Source organism: Zeus faber (assembly GCF_960531495.2).
Source record: "Zeus faber genome assembly, chromosome: 7".
In the NCBI taxonomy this organism is placed as follows: domain Eukaryota; kingdom Metazoa; phylum Chordata; class Actinopteri; order Zeiformes; family Zeidae; genus Zeus; species Zeus faber.
The window spans coordinates 6,325,302-6,348,390 of NC_137203.1; the positions used below are offsets into that span (position 1 = coordinate 6,325,302).

At 46.9% G+C, this 23,089-nt stretch overlaps 3 protein-coding genes across 5 annotated transcripts; 2 read left to right on the forward strand and 1 right to left on the reverse strand.

The window, feature by feature from the left end:
• Window positions 1–436: 436 nt before the first annotated feature.
• Window positions 437–8,897, reverse strand: LOC307232672 (RNA exonuclease 1 homolog; the record flags this gene model as incomplete). The annotated part of the gene is made up of 16 exons (XM_080003772.1): window positions 437–528; window positions 950–1,070; window positions 1,736–1,874; window positions 2,003–2,118; window positions 2,266–2,370; window positions 2,470–2,543; window positions 2,681–2,794; window positions 3,032–3,172; window positions 3,606–3,720; window positions 4,002–4,142; window positions 4,733–5,070; window positions 5,751–5,790; window positions 5,887–6,036; window positions 6,328–6,423; window positions 6,503–7,902; window positions 8,765–8,897. 16 exons carry the CDS (start codon window positions 8,895–8,897, stop codon window positions 437–439), a joined length of 3,315 nt encoding a protein of 1,104 aa, XP_079859898.1.
• An 861-nt stretch (window positions 8,898–9,758) lies between these two features.
• Window positions 9,759–15,705, forward strand: poli (polymerase (DNA directed) iota). Of its 3 annotated transcripts, none has more exons than XM_080003292.1 (10): window positions 9,759–9,926; window positions 10,138–10,263; window positions 10,439–10,603; window positions 10,895–11,041; window positions 11,281–11,517; window positions 12,263–12,441; window positions 12,566–12,657; window positions 12,765–12,898; window positions 13,137–13,351; window positions 14,785–15,705. In XM_080003292.1, exons 1-10 carry the CDS (start codon window positions 9,818–9,820, stop codon window positions 15,619–15,621), a joined length of 2,241 nt encoding a protein of 746 aa, XP_079859418.1. In that variant the 5' UTR covers window positions 9,759–9,817; the 3' UTR covers window positions 15,622–15,705. The 3 variants fall into 3 exon arrangements, with proteins under 3 accessions (XP_079859418.1, XP_079859419.1, XP_079859420.1); XM_080003293.1 differs by having other exon boundaries at window positions 9,846–9,926; window positions 10,221–10,263; XM_080003294.1 differs by lacking the exon at window positions 9,759–9,926 and having other exon boundaries at window positions 10,011–10,300.
• Window positions 15,706–16,310: 605 nt separating this feature from the next.
• LOC307232565 (ras-related protein Rab-27B-like) lies at window positions 16,311–22,776 on the forward strand. Its single transcript, XM_080003640.1, has 6 exons — window positions 16,311–16,333; window positions 18,851–19,029; window positions 19,508–19,593; window positions 19,701–19,804; window positions 20,893–21,016; window positions 22,280–22,776. Exons 2-6 carry the CDS (start codon window positions 18,877–18,879, stop codon window positions 22,461–22,463), a joined length of 651 nt encoding a protein of 216 aa, XP_079859766.1. The 5' UTR covers window positions 16,311–16,333; window positions 18,851–18,876; the 3' UTR covers window positions 22,464–22,776.
• Window positions 22,777–23,089: the final 313 nt, after the last annotated feature.

Here is a 23,089-nt window from a genome sequence, read left to right on the forward strand (position 1 = left end):
CCTCCACGGAGCATGATTGGAGGACCAATTAACCAGGCGGGAGGTTTATTGGCTGGTTGCGTCAGGAAACCACACAAAGCGACTTCATTTCGTGCCTTTAATTCGAAAACATTCATGACCCACCCGTAAGGTTCTGAAGCACAGCATACTGTGCAACCAAAATAATATTCATAGCAGGCATGGGAGCATTTACTGCAAAGTAAAAGTTAAAAAAAAAAGCATTCAGCCTTAAAAGGTGATGGTAATGAAGTGATGTAAATAATAATGCAGTTTCCGCCATGCCCACACTAAGTTATCCAGGAACAAAGAAAAGACAAACAAAAAAAAGAAAAAGTAAATTCATGTGTACAAATGTGGCATTCCCACATAGATAGATAACACATTCTCTGTCTGTAATGGACAGAGTGGACAATAATATTATTCTTTATTATTTCAATCACCATTTCTTGACTTTGCCATCTTCCTTGACTTTCCACAACATTAGTTCCATGCAAGCAGCGGCGTCGTCCGCGGTGTCGTGGCCGCAAACTAGGAGAGACCACAGAATTAACAGTCAAAACACAACAAAGAAATGAGGGGAATATTAATGTCGTCACTGCATCGACACCTTTTTAACCCATCCCCTGTTCAAAATATGTTTATTCTGAAAAAAATGCATTTGTTCTGTGATTTTAGTTTAAATTAAATTTCCTTTATAATAATAATAATAATAATCTGCACACCTAGATCCATCCACAGTACCATCAAATTCAAAAGTATTCTCAGGGAGCTTCTTCCAGGCAGATCTGTTCACTATTAAATGACAGTGTGCATAGATCTAACTGTGCTAGAGCTCTCCCCCAACCCCCCTTTCTTCATTGCACTTTTCTCAGCAAACGCTCCATTCACATGATTAGCGGTTGTACTGGGCGGCGGCGGCGTCAGCGTCTCTCTTTCCCCGGTCACCCACCGCTTTCTTGGATGATCCTCCGCAGGTAGTCGGCCGTGAGGTTGTTGAGGGTCAGTTTGTGTGGCGGACCCAGGCGGTGGGGGAACACCACCGAGGTGTCCACCACCGTGCCGTGAAGCAGCTGCAGTAAATGATACAAGGGGCGAGTGACGCTCTGGATGTTGGTTTCTCTAAACTCAGGAAGAGAAATTGTGCTTGGATACAATTTTTTGACGTGTGTAGTTCAATTTCAGGGCACATTTTATACTTAACATACTCAATACTCTTGTATAAATTTTATACCCTTAATTTAAATCAAATATCCTAAGAGTTTTGCATCCAAGTTATACTTTTTTTTTTTTTCTTCATTTGAGGACACCCAAAACAAAAAACAATCTAAAACGGCACCAAACGCTTTTAGTTTAAGCAATTAATGACGATGTGATGCTATTAAACAAGTGTTTCTACTTCAATACTCGAGTACATTTTATAGCCAATACTTTTAATGAAATGGCCACTACACCGCGTGAAAGTGAAGTTGTTCTCTGCACCGCGGGGGGTAGTCAAAGTGCCCCTAACGCTACACGCCACTTTTCCCCATTTTATCTTAACTTTTGAACAATATGCTGTGATGACAGATGTGTTTAGATGGCGCCGTGTTTTCAATGGCATCAAAGCCCCCATACTCTCATTGTCGGCGCGCATTTGCGAGCGGATCTCGGGCACCCCCCTGGGCGGAGGGGCCACGCCCGTCTCTCTCTCCCTCCCTCCCTCCCTCAAAACGAGTCTTCCGCCGCGTTGGCTCACCTTCAGCGCACAGAGGTCGGTTTCCAGGCCGTGTCCGATCACAATGGTGTCGGCGCTGATGAAGCTCAGCAGGGTCTGCTGGACCTCTCTGATGGAGGGGCTGCTCTTCTTCACATCCTTCTCACTTATCCCTGAAAATCTGTTCAGCCGGAACGGAGTTGAAAAAAAAAAATAAAAATAAAAAAAACAGCAATGACAATCAATCTATCTATATATATATTTTTTTATTTCAAAGTTTGCAAACTGCCCTGCGTTGGGCGTTGCCACCTGGTGTTGTAGTCGATGACCTCGTTTTCCGGCCTGACGAAGGTGTCGTAGACTACCTGCAGGCTGGAGTCCACCACCGTCACCCTGGACAGCTCTAGACCGTGGGTGGTGTAGCACTAGTCAAACACAAAGAAACGGGTGAAAAAAAATAAAGCGATATTGCGAAGACACAGACAAATTTTATGCATCACTTAGAACGCCAACGCCGTTCAAAAGAGAGTTTTGTTTTTTTTCCCTCTTTAACTTCAGAAGCACGATGTCACCATTTCACAGTCCAGCGAGCAGACCCCCGGACAGCGCTGATCCGAGTCCTCCCTGCGCTGCGTGGACACGAAGCCATCCAGGCTGACGGCATCGTGGACATGCAGCTGAGACGGAGGGACACACACACACACACACCTCAAACTTCAGAGAGGAAAAATATGCAGATTTCGAAAAGGTGTCAACTCTCCCCCCCCCCATGGTACCTTGAAGACCTGGCATCCAGGAGCGCCCATCACTCCTTCACAACAGCTGTAGCGGGTTTCCACCCCACCGGGTACTACAGAAGGTCCCAAACACAAACAGCGAGTGTTTTGAGATAGAGATAGAGATAGATAGATAGATAGATATATCGATATAGATAGAGCACTTACATTTTTTTAATCAAATTACAAAAAACAACCTGAAGTGACCCACCTCTGTTTTCCACACCTTTCCCATAGTGGTACGTGCACTCCTCTTTGCGAGTGTGCTTCCCTGTGCGGCTCACAGAGTACGTGGCTCCGCACCGGCAGCAGAGCCTCTTCAAGGCTTTCAGCAACAAAACACACAGAATTTATTTTAAATCTAAATAGCGGACAGTAGAAATGTTTATACATGTAATGCCACATGTACTGCATAGCTTTTTAATTTATTTTGTAAATGACACAAAAGGTGTGCCCTCGGGAGTAACCGAGTGGAACACCCATTACATCATGCATTTAAAAATACATCTATTGCATTGCCATAGTACTATATTTTATAGTAAAATGTGTTAATTATATTTACTGTCGTTGGTGCATTTCTTATTGTCAGAAAACAGAACAGCGCCGCCTGGTTTCTCAGGGTGCAGCAGGGGGTAGTTGTTCTCAATTAGCTTCTCCTCATGCAAAACATACTCCTTTAAACTGTCGTAGAGCGCGGCGTCACCTGCCAGAGACACAGGACGGGACCCCGGCACAAGTAACGCAAAGGCACCAAGATTTGACCCTGTGCATGTCCATCAATGATTGCAAAAGGGATTTGTTTAATCCTTTAAAATAATGCTTGTGGAAACACACCCACCCACACACACACACCAACTCTTTAGCTCACCATTTACAGCTAGCTTTGCCAGGTGAAGTGGAATATTTCCTTTAGACCTTTTCCTGCCGGTGTCGTTATCACCTGCAAAGACAATAATAAATGAAAAAAAAATAATAATAATCAGCTGCATGGAATAAATTTAAAGATAGAAAAAAGATGAAGGTATCTCTACCTCTTCGTTTAGGCTATAGCACTATGATAAAAACTGAGTCCCACCACCCCCTTGCATCTGACATGCATCATACAAGGTAGAAAAACATTTCATGCACAGAATCACCTTTTGCCACAACAGCACTTTGGTTTTTCAGCCTCTTCAGCGCATTCACAGCTACGCTCAGGTATTTCAGTTTGTTGGCACTGCGGTTATAAACGGTCCTCTCCTCCGCCAGCGCCTGCCAAAATTATGCATTAGGAAAAAAAAAAAAACGTAATGCGTTGAATATTTCTGCAAACTCCCATGCAGGAAAACAATCTTATTTAGTATCGAATTGTGCCTTCAATGCTACCTGTATAACACTATGCTAACACTACGCATTTATATATAAGAGAAAACTATAAGTGGGATCGATTCTCCAACCAATAATGTTTTTTTTGTGGAATTAAACATTTTTATTTTATTTTTTATTTTTTTGTTCCTTATTTTCCTGGCCGCCCGCCGGGAGCATGGACTCACCTTGTCGAAGGCCTCCTTGACGTTGGGGGACGTTTTGAGGAGCTCCTCCGTGAACATGTTGACGTAGCGCTGTCGGACGTCGTGGGGAACCTTGTCCTTCACCCGCTCGGGACGCTGCTTCACCTTGCGTTTGGTCAGAGGCTCCAAGGACGAGACGAGAAGAAGTCAGACGCAGGGGTTCAAGGAGATCCATTTGGTACAAGACGGTATCTGAGGTTCTACTAAACTCTCAAAAAATGTAAAGACAAACCATTTACCTCTTTCCTCCCTCTCTTTCTTGCCTTGACAAAAATCAAATATGACCAAGGTCCTCAAAAACACAAGTTACTGATGACTATTGGTGCCCTCCCATACAATATTTAAACTACGGGTGTGTGGTACTGTCCAGAGTGATGATTTTCTAATCAACTAGTTTCTAGTTGATTAGTTTTAGTAACAAATCATGATTAGTCATTAAATCAACTGGAATATATAATTACTGATAGAAGTAATTTATACCTGACAATGAGGATGAAGCTGCAATACAACAGTAGAATAACTTAAGTCACATCTTCAAAGTCCGTCTCAGATCGGACCTGAGGTCATTCGGTCCGAATAATTATTTTTTTGGTATTTCCACATCTGAATGTGTACTTATTATTCTGCCCTCACGGGGTGGCAGGGCGTGGTCGATTCCCAACAGAATTCATTGGAACGGGGGAGAGATTTTGACTTTGAGCATTGACGTTTACCTTGGCGGGGACATGAACCGCGCCTTGCGGAGCCGAGGCGGCGGCCGCCGAGCCCGCCTGGGCCAGAGTGGAGACGGTGGAGAACGGGGACACGGATCCCGAGGAGCCAACGGGCGCGGGGCCCGGCGCCCGGTAGCGGTGCGCGGCCATGACGGCGGTCGGCTGGAGCGCCCTGGACACCTGGGGGACCGAGCCGGCGTGGAGGGGCGTGAGGACGGAGGAGACCGAGCCGGGGACGGGGGTGACGGGCAGCGGGTAGGAGCCCTCCGGGATGATAAAGTGCAGGTTGTTGCCCACTCTAATGACGGCGGTGCCAGCGGGGATGCACTTCACGTAGGCTGGAGGGGGACGGGGAACATAGAAAGTAAAAAACGAGTTAAAAAAAAACAAAAACCACCTCAAACCTGTAGGGAGCCATTTTAGGAAAGGTGGCCACTTAAGACGGTCTCATTATGGAAGGGTTAGGTTACTTGATTTGGAAATATCCCAAGAGAACATAAGGGGCTTCCCTTGGGCAGCGTGGGATATCCCAGAATAACAAAATGATTCTTTTATCAGGTTGACTTAATGCAGCATAGAACTTTTTTTGTTTGCCGCTGCCTTTTACTAAACCAAATATTCATTTCTTGTGTGCATTCTATGTGCTTTTATAATGTGCTTATTTTGCACTTTATCTTAATTCATTTTTTTGAAAGCCCTTTGAATTGCCTTGTTGTAATGTGATTTATAAATAAACTTGTCTTACAAACTTTCAACTTTACAAATTTTCAAGTCAAAAACATAGTTGTGGTACTTGGTTTTAGTTACGGTTCTTCAGCTGAACATCATGTGAAGGGCGTCGCCGCACGAGGCCACTTCGCATTAATTCAACTAACCTTTTGACTAAACAAGGACCTGGTTAGGAACCTTTCCTTTTTTTTGCATCCATAACCCGCATGCACACTATAGGATGCACCCTCGCAAATAAGACGCTTTGTTTAAAATGTGGGTTCTCGCCAGCTGGTCCGCCTCGACGCACCGTTCTGCAGGGAGCCCAGCTGGCCAGCCTGGTGCAGCGGCTGGAGAGTGAGAGGGGAAACGGGGGGAGGAGGAGGAGGAGGAGGAGGAGCAGGAGGAGCAGGAGCGGCCCCGTCCTCAGTCTTGCTCGGAGCGACGGACGAGACGAAGGACTGGCCTCCCTTCACCGAGGCCGTCAGAGCCGCCGCCCGCTGCTGAACCTGCTGGATCCTGGGGGCGGAGGCCGCGGGGTAGGGGCCACGCAGGGGAACCAGGACCTGGGGCTGAGGTCTGCTCGCCGCCGCTGACTGATGAGACAGGACGGTTAAACGACATTTTTGCGTCCGTCCCCCCACCCCCCCCCCCCCACTGTCGCAAATGCAAAAAAAAACCTTAAAGTTTACAATAACTATCATTGGCCCACTTGGGGAATCCTGGCAAAGTATTTTGAACGGTCTTCTGATTCAGCGTTAGCGGCCCCATAAAAGGAACCTGAACCGGACCGCGATTTTGTTGCGTCTCTATTTACGTTTTGGTCTAAAGGAATGTGAACATTAATGCAGGAGGAAAGAGGCGTCACGTCGACAGGAGAGAGGCACCTCTGTGTGTTTGGGAACATGAGCCACTCTCTTCTGCGGGGGCAGAGGTTGGGGTTTCACGTGCACCTCGGGCTCCTCCACATCTGCATCGTCCTCCTGAAACGAAAGAGAAGGTTTGTTCCGCAGCCGTAAGGAGGGCGTCGCCTGCGTTCAAGCAACACCGCAGCTTACTCACTGGCTCGGCGGCCGCCCGCTCCACCCGATCCGCCCGCTCCGCCTCCATGAAGATCCGGTAGCATTCCTCCATCGGGTCGCTGTCGGACAAGTCCACGTCGGAATATCGGAGCTCCTCCCCGGGTTCCTCCTCCGAGCTGGACTTGATGAGGATCACCTCCCGCACCCCGGCTCCCCCGGGGAGCGGCGCGGCGGGGGCAGACGCCGATGGGACGGGGGCGGACGGAGGCCGGTCCCGGCCGCCGTCTGCGGCGGCGGGGCCGCCTCCCTGCGTCTGGTCCGTGGGTCTCCGGGCACACGGCGCGGGGGACCGCAGCTGGTGTTGCGCCGTCTTGTGGGCCGGCTGCTCGGTTCTCTGGGCCTGGTGGGCTGCGAGGGTGAGGCTTTCGCAGGGAAACGACGCCGACGACTCCTCCTCCTCCTCCTCCTCCTCCTCGCCACGCAGTCTCGCTACGTTCGTGTCGTCCGAGCGGCAGGGCGCGGCAGACTGAGGCGACCCCGCCCTCTCCTCGACAGGCACGGCCCGGGAGGGATCGGGGGAGGATGCTGAGGGACTCCCGGCCTCGGCGTCCACATCGTCGCTGCCGCTCTCCTCCATCACGCCGTGGGCCTGAGAGCGAGTGAACCGGCGGTTTTCGCTTTTCAGGTTTTCCAGACACCTCGACAAGCCGTCGAACACGTCATACGGTTCACTGTCGCGCGGCCGGGCCACGGGAGCCTCAAGGGGACATCCGGTGTCATCTTCAGCGCCGTCGCTGTGTGGTACAGGGAGTTCCGGGGAGGACCCGCTCTTGGCGTCGTTCGCAGCTCGGGTCGGCGCAATATCGGCACTGACCCCCTCCGCTTCCGCCGCCGCGTCCTGGCCGACGCAGAGGTCGTGAAGCCGACTTCTCTTTTTGTCCGGCGAGGACGGGATGTCGATCACCAGGTCGCCCTCTTCCAAAAGGTCGTCCGGCGGCTCCGGCGAGGACTCTCTGGCCGGCCCCGCGTCGCTCTGCTCGCCGCCCGGCTTCCTCGCCCTCTTGGCGCCCCCGCTTTTACCGTTCTGCTCCCGGCCCGACGAGCTGTAAGAGCGCAGGTCGGCGGAAAAGTTGGACAACGGGTCGTACTCCAGGTCAGTCCTCGGTCTGGAGCCGTCCACCACGTACTTGGGTCTCTGGGGACCCGCTTTGACGCCTTTGCCCGCCGTCCCACACCTGGAGACGGGGCGCTCGGGTGCGGCGCCCAGGCCGTCTACCTGCTCCGTTTGGAAGCGCGACAGCCGGCGCTGCTCCTTTTCCACTTCGTTCTTGATGGTCTCGATCTCCTTGTTGATCCTCTCCAGCTCCTGGAGGCACTCGGCGCTGGTGTCGCCATTCACCAGGACTCCACTCAGCGGAGTGGGACAGTAGTTTGGGATTCCTGTTGGGCAACGAAAAGAAAGGTCCATACAGGGCGTCAGAGAGCTCCGTTGAACACCTTGTAATAACCTGAAGAGAAATTCTCACACAATTTAAGACAAATGGTCTCTCTAAGTCAAGAAAAGTGTTGCGGGTAGGGACTATATTAGTGCAGGACAGAGGCAACTAGTATAAATGAAGTTATGAACAAGCTGATTCTATGAACTGTTATTAGACCAGACATCAAGGCAAGTGATTAGGAACTGGAATTTAAAATCCAACTAGTGCCACATCAGTGCCACATTTCCTACATAAGAGACTAGGAGAAGGGTTTTCTTGGGTTTCTCACGACAGGCAACTATAGGTTTTTCCATATAAATCTAATTGGGTTCATCCAGAACAGGTAAGTGAACTACGAGACTCGTTAAAAAAAAAAAGACATATGGATACGATGGTGAAATTAAGAAAGTAAACTATGAATTGAAGACACCTGCCTGGCATAATCACATAAACATGAACATTTCATTTCCCAGGGTCATTCAGCTTAACACTGGACAAAGGGCGGTAAACACACATTATTAAACACTAGAGCTGCAACTATTAGTCGAATAATCGATTAGTCGCCGACTTTTTAATTTTTTTATAGTGGATTAATCGTTTTGAGCCATTTAAGAAGAAAACTTCCAAGCTGTCCGATTCCAGCCTCTTAGATGTGAATGCGAGGTCTTCGGGAAACAGCGACCGACGCCTTTCAGCTTTTTCTGACGTTGCACGGACAAAACAACTAGTCGATTAATCGAGAACACAACCGACGGGCGAAAACAGCCGTTTTGGGGGTTTTTTTTGTTCCCCCCCCCTCGACACGCGTCCGCGTCCCCACCCACCTGGGAGCTCCGCCGCCGCGGGGGGCTGGAGCGCGTCTCTCTCGTGCTTGTACAGACAGTGCGGCCGCTCACAAAGTCCGCGTTTCAGGAAAGGGCAGCTTATCTCAGAGAAGAGACCGGACGACGGCAACATCTGCGAGGAAAACGACAACAGCTAAAACATTTAAAAAGAAAGAAAGAAAGAAAGAAAAAAAAAAACCCCGAGAAGCTGCTTAGACGCGTTCGATCAACGTTGATTAGCAGGTGTGCGGGTCGTGGTCGTGGTTGGGGGCGTTTTCTCTTCGTATTTATAGACTCCGGCCACGTCGCACACACGCAATCAAAAGTACACGCTGCTTCGTTTAATCCGTTTTTTTTTATTGATACCTAGTCATTATTGATCATTTAATTATTATTAATTCGTTATAGAACTGACAATACATTATTATTATTATTATTATTATTATTATTATTATTGTTATTATAATAATTATAATTATAATTATTATTATTAGTAGTAGTGGTAGTAGTAGTAGTAGTAGTAGTAGTAGTATTGTAATTGCTTTTATTATTAAAAATTGTATTATTGTTAATAATAATTATAATAATACTAACCCTAATACTAATACTAATAATAATAATAATTATAATAGTATTTATGCATGTAAGCCGCCAATAAAAACCACAAACCGCCAGTTAAGATAACGATACCCACCGGGTTTTTTTTCCACATTTTGAAAAATATCCTATAAATAATACAAAGGTAAATGAGTTTAAATGTACGTTAGCCGCCGATATTAAAACCACAAACCACCAGTTATACCAATAATAATAAAATCATAATCATAATAACAATCGCTGTCTATGATGAAATATCAAAAACGAAATAAAAATGACCGAACCGACGTGCTGCAGTAGCCTCGCCGCGCCGCTGGATGGCAGCGCTGCACTAACTGAAATGGAATAAACCGGGACCGGAAGTTGTCGCTGTCTGCTGTGGACAAAATCGAAGCGGGCGCCGGCGGCTGCCGTTCCGAAAGCACTGTGTGTTGATAGACGTGTTTTGTGCTTAAAATGCAAACTAGTGACGACGATGATGACGACGACATCGCCGAGGATGAAACTGAGTGGCAGAGCAGTTTGACAGAGTTGGAAACCCACCCGGCGGCGGCTGCTGCTGCTGGTAAACTCATTACGAGGCAGAGAAACTGACCCAAAAGTCAACAAGTCCAAGTTCGAGCCGTGTTGACGTGCGTGGCGCGTTTCGGGTTGCACTCCAACGTCTGTCTGTCCATGTGTTGTCTCTAATGGTTTTGGCTTTTAATTTCTGTGCTTGTGTCCTTCTATGCTTTGGTACAAATAAACCTGCCTTGCCACCATTCTGTCTTCCCAAGGGAGTCACATCGACGGGCCACCTCCACAAGAAACCTCCCGAAGAGTTATTCTGCATTTTGACCTGGACTGCTTTTATGCCCAGGTGGAGATGATCCGGAACCCTGCTCTGCGGAATGTGCCTTTAGGTGAACTGCCGCGCTTACGTGGCCGTCGGGTGTGACTGTATGTGTGTCATGGAGAAGGGGTAGTTTATCTCTGTCATATCCTGCGTGTTGATTCAGAAAGTTGGCGGTCAGCTGGGATTCAGTCGTCCGTTACTGACGGAATCATGGCTGACAAAATGGCCCGTGTTTCCTGTAGGTATTCAACAAAAATATATCATAGTTACCTGTAACTATGTGGCGAGGGACCAGGGTGTCACCAAGCTGATGTCAGTTGCCGATGCCAAAGTGAAATGTCCTAATCTGGTGTTGGTTAAAGGAGAGGACCTGACACACTACAGGGAAACGTCTTACAAAGTCACAGGTATCTGATTTAAATGTCATCAAATCTTATCTCGTAATATTTTAGCTAAACCCCATTGTCATCCCTGTTGATCTGCCTACTTGTCATTTCAATACCATCCCACTCAAAAACTGATGTTTTCCATTATGTTGTATGTTATTCTATTCACTGTTAATGCGATGACTCATAGAAAATGTGAACCAAACTCTCCCTAATCTGTCCCCCAATGACTGTTGCATTGCAAAATAATTTTCTGACTCATTGTTGCATATGTACACTCACCTTGTCCTTCCTGTCTTGTCACCCGCACAGAACTACTGATGTCCTACTGTCCATTAGTGGAGCGACTGGGCTTTGATGAAAATTTCATGGACATCACAGGGATGGTGGAGAGGAGACTCACACAAACGACAGACTCTCACAACGCTTCATTTGAAGGACATGTCTACAACCATGCCAGTATGTTCTGGATAAGTAGCTACCGGGGCCCGCATGTGCCTCACTGAAACTAGGAAGTGAACTGTGAAACAAGCTAAAGGCCAAATGAATAAAAAATTTGCATTTTCATCTCAGTTTTCTGTTAGATGGAAAGGCAGCCTTTAGCAACTCAAGGGACACAACTGGAAAACCCCTGTATACTGTAACTGGTCACACTTTTAACACAGACCAAACTGTATAGTGTTTCCCGTTCACTATAGGTGGAGCTGACAAAGCCGGGGACCACCCGCGGTTGGTGTTAGGTTCCCACATCGCAGCCGAGCTGAGAGCGGCCATCAACACTAAACTGGGCCTCACTGGCTGCGCCGGCGTTGCGACCAATAAGCTACTGGCCAAGCTGGTGTCTGGCACCTTCAAACCCAATCAGCAGACCACGCTTCTGCCTGAGAACATTGGAGACATCATGGGCCGCCTGGGTGGTCTTCGCAGAGTGCCCGGTATGGAAGCTTTGCTTTGGTAGTTGGAATTATTACCGTGACATCGAACTACATAATCTACAGTTGTTACATTAACCACTCTATCCTGCTTCTATAGCAGTGTTTCTCAAACTGGGGCCCACAACATATTTCCATGAAGAGTAGAGTAAATTACTCCAAATGGTTTTTAAGATGTTCTGAAATGTCTAAGTGGCTCAACAATTATTTGAATCTAATCTAATCTCAGGACTGGATTATGCTAGATGTTCTGCGGGTCAACTAAGAAATATCTCATTATTTATTTACAAATCTCATTATTTTGGAATGTAATTGTTTTAACTAGCGTCTTTATTAACCCATGTTGAGGTTTGTGTTCTAATTATCCACTTGACTTATTTTTCCTTTTTTTATTTTAATGTTTTTTCTGCCTAATGTGATCTCGGCATCATTGAAAATGAGGGTTCAGCCCTCAATGTATCCCCGAGAACTAAATAAAGCTGAAATGAATGCTGTTTGGCTTTGTGGAACAATGTCATTCAAACAAAGGTTTCATTCATAATAGTATTCAATCTTAAAAGAACCTGTTTGGATGTGGTTGTTGCTTATACTTCTACACTTGTACAACTAAATTATCAGGCAGACGGCAATACAATCACTGACACTACTAGATTCCTATTTTACTATAAAATTGCCATGATTAATTGTTAGTGTTCATTGGTTTCTTATATGGCAATAAAATGCTAATTTTTCTAATGTTGCTCGTAAGGGGTGGGTCATCAAACCAGTAAGAGACTCCGGGCCCTGGGGTTGGTCAGTGTGCAGGACCTTCAGCTCTTCCCGCGGGCTGAACTGGTGAGGGAGTTTGGAAGCCCAACCGCCCAGCGTTTGGGGAACTTGTCTCTGGGCATCGATGGCTCCCCTGTCACACCCTCTGGGGCACCTCAGGTGGGCGAGGACAACCCTGCAATCATCCGTGCACCCAGACACGTTTACAAATGTCATGCCGTACAGAGAACGGCCGTTCAATCATTACGTAAAGACAAGTTTTTTTTTTGTTTGTTTGTTTTAGTCTCTCAGTGACGAAGACTCCTTCAAGAAAATGTCCACAACTAAAGAAGTTTTCCAGAAGACTCAAGACCTTCTAAGCAGCCTGGTGGAGAGGTGGGGGGGCGGGCGACGTCATGACAATTTTAACGTCCGTTAAAAAAAACTGGGGTCCACCGAACTGGAGAACGCTTGGAGTGAAACCGTTTTTGTTCGTCAACTAGAATGCACAAAGACGGGAGGCAGCCTCAGACCTTCCGACTCACCATCCGAAGATACTCGGCGACGAACAAGTGGTTCAGCAGGGAGAGTCGCCAGTGTCCCATCCCCAACTACCTAGGCCAGAAGATCAGCTCAGGTATTGATATGTCCTAGTCGCTAGCATGGAGTGATTGTAATCTGTTTATATCTGCACAATCTCCGGTTAAAGCAGAATATTACGCTGTTACAACACATTACATTAAACCGCGTCACATAACACATTTTTTCCAAAGGGACTTGGAGTAAGTGCGTTTGTAAGCGTTCGCATTTTTATTTTTATTTTTTTATTATTTTTTAATCATTAGAAGTTTTATTCCACACATTGTTCATCTTAGGCAGTAGTGATGCTGTGGCCCAGTTGGTCGCCATGGCGGTGAAGCTCTTCCACAAGATGGTGGACGGCGGTGCGGCGTTCCACCTCACGCTCATCAACGTCTGCTTCGCTAACCTGCAGTCCAGGGGACCCGCGGCCTCCGGCAAGGGAGCCATCACGTCTTTCTTCAGCCACAGCGCGTCTCCTGGAAAATCCCAGAGCTCTTCACAAGATCAGGTAGGACAGGATTGTTTTCACTTTCATTCGTAGATGCCCTATCAATAGGCCTGGACAATATATCGTTGTCGTTATTATGATTTTATACCAGATGTCGTCTGGGATTTAGTTTATTGTGATATAGTTAAATGTTGTATTTAAGCAGCATTACAGTAAAGCAGTGTTAGTAGTCAAGATCGAGTCAAGACGAAGACCAAGGCCAGGACCAAGGACCAGGATCAGACCATACGAGTCCCACACTGCATGACACACTGAAACATGTGGAATTTTCAGTGTGTCATGCAGTGTGGGACTTGTATGGTCTGATGACAATAAAATGTGGAACATGCACACACTGTGTGTGTGTGAGAGAGTGTGTGAGTGTGTGTGAGTGAGTGAGTGAGCAACAGGAACAACAAGTCAAGTTATTGGTTGCATTTGAAGCAGGAAGTTTTGCATCCAATCACAGTCATAATGTTAACAAGTAGATCAGACAATGCACAGGTCATTTGGTGATATCCCCACAGCTGTGGTCTTGACCGATCTTCAAATGAAATCCTGCGTCCTCTTGTCTGAGACCGAGACAAGACCGAGTAGAAGAGACAAAAAGTCCAAAAGCGGTCTCAAGCCCAAGGCCGGTCTCAAGTACTACACTGCAGTCAAGAAATACAACTTAATAATAACTGTAATCAATCTACCTGCTTGTCCACAGTATCCATACTACTAATGTCTGTTTCTGTCGATTACGCACATTTGAGTATTTTTCAAGCTTATAGAGATAATTGTGCGTAATCACCGGGTGTCATGACATTTCACTGCATATATGTACGACCGTATGTGTATGTATGTGACAAATAATCTCTTGAACTTGAACTTGTGTGTAAATATCTTATGAAAACACCAATAGTCATCCCCAAAATAGAATCAAGTTATCAAGGTATTGGTGAGATATTATTGCGATATTTGATTGTGTCTATTATAGCCAGTCCTACTCCATGTCACAATGAAATGCAATAGAAATAAAAATCAGCAAGCAATGGGTGAGGTATTTGACAATATGTTTTGCATTTAATTATGATGCAGTAAATGCGTGGTGTGTGTGTGTGTGTGTGTGTGTGTGTGTGTGTGTGTGTGTGTGTGTGTGTGTGTGTGTGTGTGTGTGTGTGTGTGTGTGTGTGTGTGTGTGTGTGTGTGTGTGTGTGTATATATATATGCATTTATTTTCACTTAATTCCCTTATTTGATTTGTATTTAATTTAGGCGTAGGTCTGCTTCCATAATGCATGTGTTTTGAGAAGATAGATACATGGAGGAACTTGCACTCTAGGATCTTGTTGTGCCTGGCAGTTTCGAAAACCTAGGAATTCAACACAGTCAGTGAAGCACAGTCTGCCCTCAGGTTCAAAGAATTCAGATTCATCCGCGATTCTCCCCCCTCTCTCATCCAATCGCAGGCGTCGCCCCCCAGTGTGCGTGGTCGCCGCACGGATCATGGGTTTGGATGTGACGTAGATAGCAGTTATTTGGAAACTGTGATTACTCAAGACAACTTTCATAAAGTGGCAGCCGCAGAAAGCGCCGCCGGCGCTCCGAGACATCTGCACGGATCGCCGACGACAAAGGGCCCGGTTGTCTCGGCGGCGCCTCCGGACCTGCAGAGAGTGATGTGCAGCACAGGGGGGCCAGAGTCCGACGGTAGAACCAGTGAGGGTCTCGAATTTGGTTGCCGGTTGCCCCCCAATGTTGACCCCGACGTCTTCAGGCTACTTCCCGAAGACATCCAGAGGGAGCTGCTGTCCCCTGCCTTTACGGGCGTCCAGCAGGGCCCCTCGAAACCTGCGGCCGGTCCATCTAGAGTGGACACATTTGACAGCCCCCCTCCACGCCTGTATGCCCCGCAGCTCACCCCACGGCCGTCAACACACTCCCCAAGGCTGGGAGACACAAGACAGGCTGTCAGCGATGCAATGAATACAGCGGACAACCAGACGTCCCCGGGCCCCAGCGTAGCACCAGGACAAGCCACAGTTGAGGCCCAGGGGCCCGGGGCCAGGCCGCCGCGGCTTCTCTCCTCTGAGTGTGATTTTCCGATGAATGTGGACCCCGGAGTGTTCTCCGAGCTTCCCGGGGACGTCCAGAGGGATCTGATGGCTGAATGGAAGCAACAGAGGCCTGTCTTGAAGACACCCTCTTGTATAAAGCAGGGAAGGAACTCATCAGCCAAAGACAAAAAGTCTGCAGTTAAAGGAAATCAGCGGAACAACTTATACAACTATTTCAAACCAAATTAAAGTCTAACCCTTCTCTGTCTTTTGCTAACTGGTGCAATAATAAGAAATATGTATATATTAAAAAAACAATTCTGTGTATATTTTCTAAGTACCTTTTAAAGTTTTGGTGTTAATAAAGTTGGAATGTTTTCTCATACTGTAACTAAGATGCGAAAGAAGCAGTTCAGTTAAACTTTTATTTCAGCTGGATATAAATATAGTTGTCAAATTTCATATTAAATTTACAATAATAGTTTGCTGGACTTTTCTCAAGCATTTAACTCAGTCGACATAAATATTATCTGTTTTTCCATATAGTATTGATTACAATATGCTACAAAAAAACATCAGACTGCACATTCATGACAAACGTTTCCTGTCGTAGTGCACCTTAACAGGATTTAAATGAGTCCTAAGCTCCCTGTTCACTGCTTTTCCGTAGAGCAACATTGTTATGAGATTCAGGATAATTCCCTGATCCTGTTCAAGTGGGGGGCCAGTTCCCATGGAAATCCACATGGTCGACACAGACACAGCGCAGTTCTCAAAAGTTGCAGTTTGATCATGAGCAGCCCAGCCGCCCGGCCTGGTTACTGTTGGCCTCTTAACTCCTCCCTGCATCACATGTGAGGAGGGGAAAGGTTTAACCATGCCCCATCACAGCTCACTATTTATTTTAGCAGGGACTGGTGTCTCGTCCTCCGTATGGAAGCTGGCACATCCACATAGATTGGTAAGCTTGAGGATTATTATTTTTCAAACTGTTTTTGGACTGCTGTTTTATGTATTTTAATTGTTGATGATGCTTTTGGATCATTGGCATAGGGGTTGTGTGGATTCCAGCTTTGCTTTCCCAGTAATTATAACTCATTGAGATGAATTGTAGAGTACTCAGAGTTCATTGACTCTTGGCTGAGTCTTGCTTCCCTGCTTCCCATAGCTCCGCTGGTAATGTACAATCGAATGGCTTTAATCGTTGCTTTAGCTCAGGCACTTTGTTGTGTGATGCAGTCGCATGATAGGAACTTGACGCCAAAAAAATACAGATTGAGGGAAAGAAACAAGAATCTGATTCTCTTGAGGGCTCCGTGACGACCGGGGTTGCCGGGAAATCAAGTGAACTTTTTCTTCGGCCGCTAAATGTGATTTACACGCTGTGTTTTTGCACAAGTGTCTCTGTGGAGGAGGCCCGTTGACCTGAGTGGTGTCACGCAGTGGTGAGCAGTTTGGCGCCGGCCCCCAGTCACAGAACAGGGTATTGTCTTGACAGGCAGGTTTTTTTAGCTCATGCGTTTGAAGGAATGGCTGAGAAAAGGCCAGAGAGGCATTTGACTGCTCATGTGGAAGCCATGCAGCCCTGGTCATGTGCTCAGCCTCTGATCAGCCTCTAATGGCTGCAGAGTTATGACGTCCCGTAAGCTGCTGCTGCTCCTGCAACCCCAGACTTGGAATTTCGGCTATGCTTCCTCGATGTGACCATTATTATTATTATTTTTTTTTCTTCTAGCGCAGGAGTTCCCAAACTTTGGTCCACGGTCCACTAGGGGTCCTTGAACATATCGCAGGGAGGGGCCGCAACAAATTGCTGTTTTTATTTTTTTTATAGTACATATACACTCACTGAGAACTTTATTAGGAACACTATACTAATACTGGGTCGAACCCCCTTTGCCCTCAAAACAGCCTCAATTCTTCTTGGCATGGATTCCGCAAGATGTCGGAAAATTCCTTTGAGATTCTGCTCCATGTTGACATGATTGAATCACGCAATTCCTGCAGATTTGTCAGCTGCACATTCATGCTGCGAATCTCCCGTTCTATCACTTCCCAAATGCGTTCTTTTGGATTCACATCCGAAGGCCACTGAAGAACATTAAACTCATTGTCATGTTCATGAAACCAGGTTGAGACGACTTCTGCTTTGTGACACGGTGCATTATGAGGCTGGAAGAAGCCGTTAGAAGATGCCATGATTGATTGGTATTAACGGCCCAAAGTGTGCCAAGAAAAAACTCCCCATGCGATTACACCACCACCACCACCAGCCCGGACTGTTGACAAGGCAGGTTGGGTCCATGGATTCATGCAGTTGGTGCCAAATTCTGACCCTACGTCTGTGTGCCTCAGTAGAAATGCAGATTCATCGGACCAGGCCACGTTTTTGTCCGGTCTTCAACTGTCCAGTTCTGGTGAGCCTGTGCCCACTGCGGCCTCAGCTTTCTGTTCTTGGCTGACAGAAGTGGAACCCGACGTGGTCTTCTGCTGTTGTAGCCCATCCGCCTCAAGGTTCCACGTGTTGTGCATTCTGGGATGTTGTTCTGCTCACCTCCAACCGCTCTCCGTTGACCTCGCTCAGCAACAAGGCGTTTCTGTCCGCAGAACCGCCGCTCACTGGATGTATTTTGTTTTTCGCACCATTCTGAGTAAACTCTGAAGACTGTTGTGTGTGAAAATCCCAGGAGATCAGCAGTTACAGAAATACTCAAACCAGCCCGTCCGGCACCAACAATCATGTCACGGTCAAACTCTGAGATCACATTTTTTCCCCATTCCATTGGTTGATGTGAACATTAACTGAAGCTGCTGATCCATATCTGCAGGATATTGTGCATTGCACTGCTGCCACACGATTGGTTGATTTGATAAATGCATGAATAAGTACAGTAGGTGTACAGGGGTTCCCAATTGACTTCTCAGTTAGTGGGGTTTTTTTCCACAATACATACATAGGTCATAGTTAGACGGGTTTTTAAATAAAACCCCATGCAACCCCAGAAAACTTTGTTCACGGTCAACGGCGTGTGCCGCCATGTTGCCATGACGTCAGGTCACGGTAAGGTCATCTCGGAAAACTCGGGCCAGATCCTCTCGGATATTTCCCGGAATTCGGAATTCCTTGGAATTCACTTCAAACACTTTGAACCGCTTAACATTTTATTTACCAAATTAAATATTGAAGCGCGTGGCAGTTTATTACAGCCGATTTTTCTCGGGGTGAAAGGGACCTTGCCAAGAAAACGCTTGGGAGCCCCCTGGTCCAGCGTCTCCGGTTGCACTTCATTTACCGAGCGGCTCGGATTACATTTCACTGCATATATGTATGGAAGTATGTATATGTATGTGACAAATAAAAAATCTTGAATCTTGAGAACAACCTTCACGAGAGCGCCTCCGGTGGCGTCTCCCGCCCCCTGGCTGGAGGAATCGACGGCGACACCTAAAAGATTGGCGCTGTGATTTCTGACCCCAGGGAGGAGTCGAGCACCGAGCCTCACGATGGCCGAAGGAGACTACGATTATCTGATCAAGCTCCTGGCACTGGGGGACTCGGGCGTGGGCAAGACCACCTTCCTCTACAGGTACACTGACAATAAGTTCAACCGCAAGTTCACCACCACGGTGGGGATTGACTTCAGGGAAAAGAGAGTGGTGAGTGCCGGGCGGTGGGGGATGACCAGGTCGTTCATAACGGGGGTGGGGGGTCAACATTGACTTGATAACAATCTGAGCAATAGTGATGACTGCAGTAGTATCTGTTGTAATGTTAACCGCTTTACATTCCTAAATTAATTTAGTGATTTTTTTTTTCTTTCCATTATACGTGCTTGTAACTGACTAACTCATTTATTCGGCTCATAATGTTATTGTGAATATAACCGTTAATAATATGATGATTAACTTGTCTGCAATCAAACCCTGTCTTCAGCTGCATGAGAGAACGATGGAATGCATTTTTTTTTTTGAACTCATCTCAAAATCTGAAAGCGTCCCGAGTTCAAGAGGAAAATTTTTTTACGGTTACGCGTTCAACCGATCATTTCCTGTCTTGTATTTATTCATAGGTAAGTGGGGAAAAAAAACCAAAACCTGTTTCTCTCTCATGCTCTGTGGGTTTTGGGGCCGTTAGACCTACACGGGAACGGGTGCCGACGGGATCTCGGAGAGGAACTTCAAGGTCCACCTCCAGCTGTGGGACACGGCGGGACAAGAGAGGTGCCGGGAAAACTCTCTCTGAAATGATGATGCTCATTGTCGTCGTGAGTATGGGAGGTTTCCAGGCGAATCGCCCGCGCTGATCCGACCTGTTCTCCGCCGTTCAGATTCAGGAGCCTCACCACGGCCTTCTTCAGAGACGCCATGGGCTTCCTGCTCATGTTCGACCTGACCAATCAGCAGAGCTTCCTCAACGTCAGGAACTGGATGAGTATGTGTCCATGCACTTTAACTATTATAGGATGACAGTTGGTGGTACTGCACATATCTGTATATACAAATGGCCTATCCCACATACATAACTCTATTCCCTTCTATTTTGTACCCCCACTTTGTATTACCTTTTTGAGTCTTATTTTATTTATATTATTCTTTTCACTAACTGCATTACGTTTGCGTAATCAGTTAGTTGCTAGGTAGGAATGAGGTTAGCTATGATGTTCGGTTTAGTAACTATTGTGCATTATCTCCGGGTGCGTTGCAAAGACATTACACTGCATAAATGTATGAATGTATGTATGTGACCAATAAACCTCGGGAACCTTTGTTGAAACTACCGCACCGGTACTTCATTGAATAGAACTCACATTAGAAGTAAGAATGTTTTGCTTTTCCTTGAGGTAAACCCTATCTTTACCATTGATAACTGATATGGTAGACACAACATTTGACATCACTCCGCGTTAAAAGCTAAAAGAATCGGAAGAATATGCAGAGTCTAAAAGAATTAACGCGATTTAAGAGATTTGGATTCCAGAGTCGGCCGCAGCAAAAAAGCCTTTCTTTGTCTGTGCTCGTGTGCTTTCTGCAGTTCGCTCAACCAGCGCAGTCACCACTATTGTGTGGACAAAAACAACTAATTTGGAGCGTTCCCCTGCTTGTTACCACGCCGAGGTTAAAAATCCAATTACCCTTCTCTCACCATTGTTTGGTCCGAAAATGGCAACGACGTTGTGTCATGAGCTATTAAATGTGTTGTTTTGGTTTTTTTTTCCCCAAATTTTCGGGTCATACTTCTGAAAGCATCGCACAGAGTTTCACAAGGGAAACAAACACGGTATTATTTGGCCAAAAACATGGCCATTTTAAAAATCTTATGTTGCCAAACATTTAGGGTCAAAAAAAAGGTTAATGCTCGAGTTGCTTATAAGTAATTGAATTAAATGGTACTCAAGTTACTTTTAGTCATCACAACATCTACTAATACTCGAGTACTTTACCGGTGCAGTAGCAGTACTTTGACTTCATTCAGGACTACAGAATTCTCTCTCTCTCTCTCTCTCTGTGATGCGGTGTCAGGTCAGCTGCAGGCCAACGCCTACTGCGACAACCCGGACATCGTGCTGGTGGGGACCAAGGCCGACCTCCAGGACCTGAGGGACGTCCACGTCCGGCAAGCCAGAGACCTGGCTGACAGATACGGGTGAGAGCTCAGCGGGAAGCGCCGTCGTCGAGCCGGGTTCAAATCCCGTCGTAGAAAGGCCCTCGCCGGGGTCCCGGACTCTGGGATGTCCGCCGTTTTATATAACTTTAAAAACAGATGACGAATACATTTGTTTACGCTTATCAAGAGGACTTACTGTGACTTGAAATTGTATATGTTGGCCTGAGTCGTACGCTTACGGGGAGGGATAACATGTCATAACATGTCAGTCAACCACTCCAGACCTCTGCTGGCTGTCAATGAAGTTCCCAACCTGCCGCGAAATCCACTTCCTAGAGTTTAACAGAGCTCCTGTGGAGGGTGGTGGCATGAACAGAATACATTGCTACGACCGGTGCAAACCAAATGATACGCCTTTGCAATAAATAAAGCACTTGACGACGCCGGTCGTCAGTTTTGGGGTAAATCCCAGCTGAGCATGACCTTGTGATGGTTGGGCGTGGCACACAGTCGCGTCACGCGTCAGAGGATTAACCGTTGGGGGATGGGTGAATGAAAGAACGGGATGCATGGATTTGTTTTCCTTCGTTTATATTTTTCTATCCAACACGGGAATCCTAGACGCTCCGCGCAAATCGCCGCTGCTTTGATTCGGGTTGAACGCGGGCGTTTTCTCCTGAGACCGTAGACTTTCTTAGGCCTTTAGGAGGATCTGTTCGCCTCAAGACGTGGCGGATTTAGATGTGTTGGACATGCTATGGAAGGGTGGACGGCGCTGAAACCTGGCCGCATCCGGCGAATCGACGAAAAACGAGTTTAATTCACGGCTTACCACTTTAACTTGACGCTCAGCCACCCTTGACAACAAGTCCCACACAAACGCCCAATACTCACACGTACACACGCCTCCCCATCCCATAAATGACTGCTTTTGTTCTGCGTCCGTCACCGGTTCACCACGAGGTGGCCACAGTGAGCTGCTGCTGCTGCTGCGGCGCACACACACACACACACACACACACACACACACACACACACACACACACACACACACACACACACACACACACACGTGTGTGTCTTATCCCTGGTCTGCATTTTTGATTGTACTATCATTATCAAGTATACAAATGCTACTTCCTGTTAACCTCTTTTTTTCCTAGCGTACACATATTTCATTTCATTTTTTTGACCTATTTTCTTTGACTTGCATTGCTCCGTCGTCCGCCGATGCTGCGAGACCTGAGTTTCCTCCCTGGAGATCTCATCTGATCTCATCCCGTCCCCGGTCGTCCTCCTCAGGATCCCATACTTTGAGACCAGCTCGGTGTCGGGGGTGGAGGTGGACAAGGCGGTGAGCACTCTGCTGGACCTGGTGATGAAGAGGATGGAGCAGAGCTCGGACGGACACACTCCCGAGCCCAACGGGAGCCCCGTGGCCAGCCACGAGATCGAGGCCGCGCCCCCGCGGAGGTGCGCCTGCTGAGAGGGCCGCCGGCCGCCTCGGACGGGTCCGGATGTTGTTTTCGTTTATGTTTTGCGTTTAGTACATGCAAGTGTTTCTAAGTTTCCAGGTGAGTGTTTTTTGGGGTCAAATTCCACCATTCTGGGTCCCCGAATCGAATCTCGGTCGGACGCATATGACTGGGTGAAACAAGGATGCGGTTGACAGGATTAGCAAGGACATGAATAGGAACTGGTATCATTTTTGATTGTCAATACTGATAAAATACATTGACCTCCATACGGTTTCCTGAACTGCATTTGTTTTTAAACAATCAATGTTGAAGGTCCCATATCACTGTGAAATATAAATGTGTGTCATTCAAAAAAGAAGGAAATTGCATGCAACGCTTATCGTTTAAAGCGGTAGGCCTAGATGGAGTTTTTTTTAGCTGTAAACTGAAATACATGACTTTTCTCTAATGCAACACAGCAGTCCTGGTCTTTATATTCAATCAAATCGGCGTCAGAGATGTGGGTGTGGCTCAGCAGCGCCATCTAGTGGTTTAAATCAGCACAAAGCGTGCAGGGTGGATGCTGACGTAGATTCGTGTTTTTTGTGGATCTCTAGACCGATCAGCCACAACATTAAAACCACCACTAATAACC

Bases quoted from the DNA above. Each gene is read 5' to 3' on its own strand.
- poli (XM_080003292.1), top strand. From the start codon at position 9,818: ATGCAAACTAGTGACGACGATGATGACGACGACATCGCCGAGGATGAA. The intron at 11,042-11,280 runs GTATGTTCTGGA...CGTTCACTATAG, and splicing joins ACATGTCTACAACCATGCCA to GTGGAGCTGACAAAGCCGGG. The intron at 12,658-12,764 runs GTGGGGGGGCGG...TTCGTCAACTAG, and splicing joins CTAAGCAGCCTGGTGGAGAG to AATGCACAAAGACGGGAGGC.
- LOC307232565 (XM_080003640.1), top strand. From the start codon at position 18,877: ATGGCCGAAGGAGACTACGATTATCTGATCAAGCTCCTGGCACTGGGG. The intron at 19,805-20,892 runs GTATGTGTCCAT...ATGCGGTGTCAG, and splicing joins CAACGTCAGGAACTGGATGA to GTCAGCTGCAGGCCAACGCC. The intron at 21,017-22,279 runs GTGAGAGCTCAG...CGTCCTCCTCAG, and splicing joins GACCTGGCTGACAGATACGG to GATCCCATACTTTGAGACCA.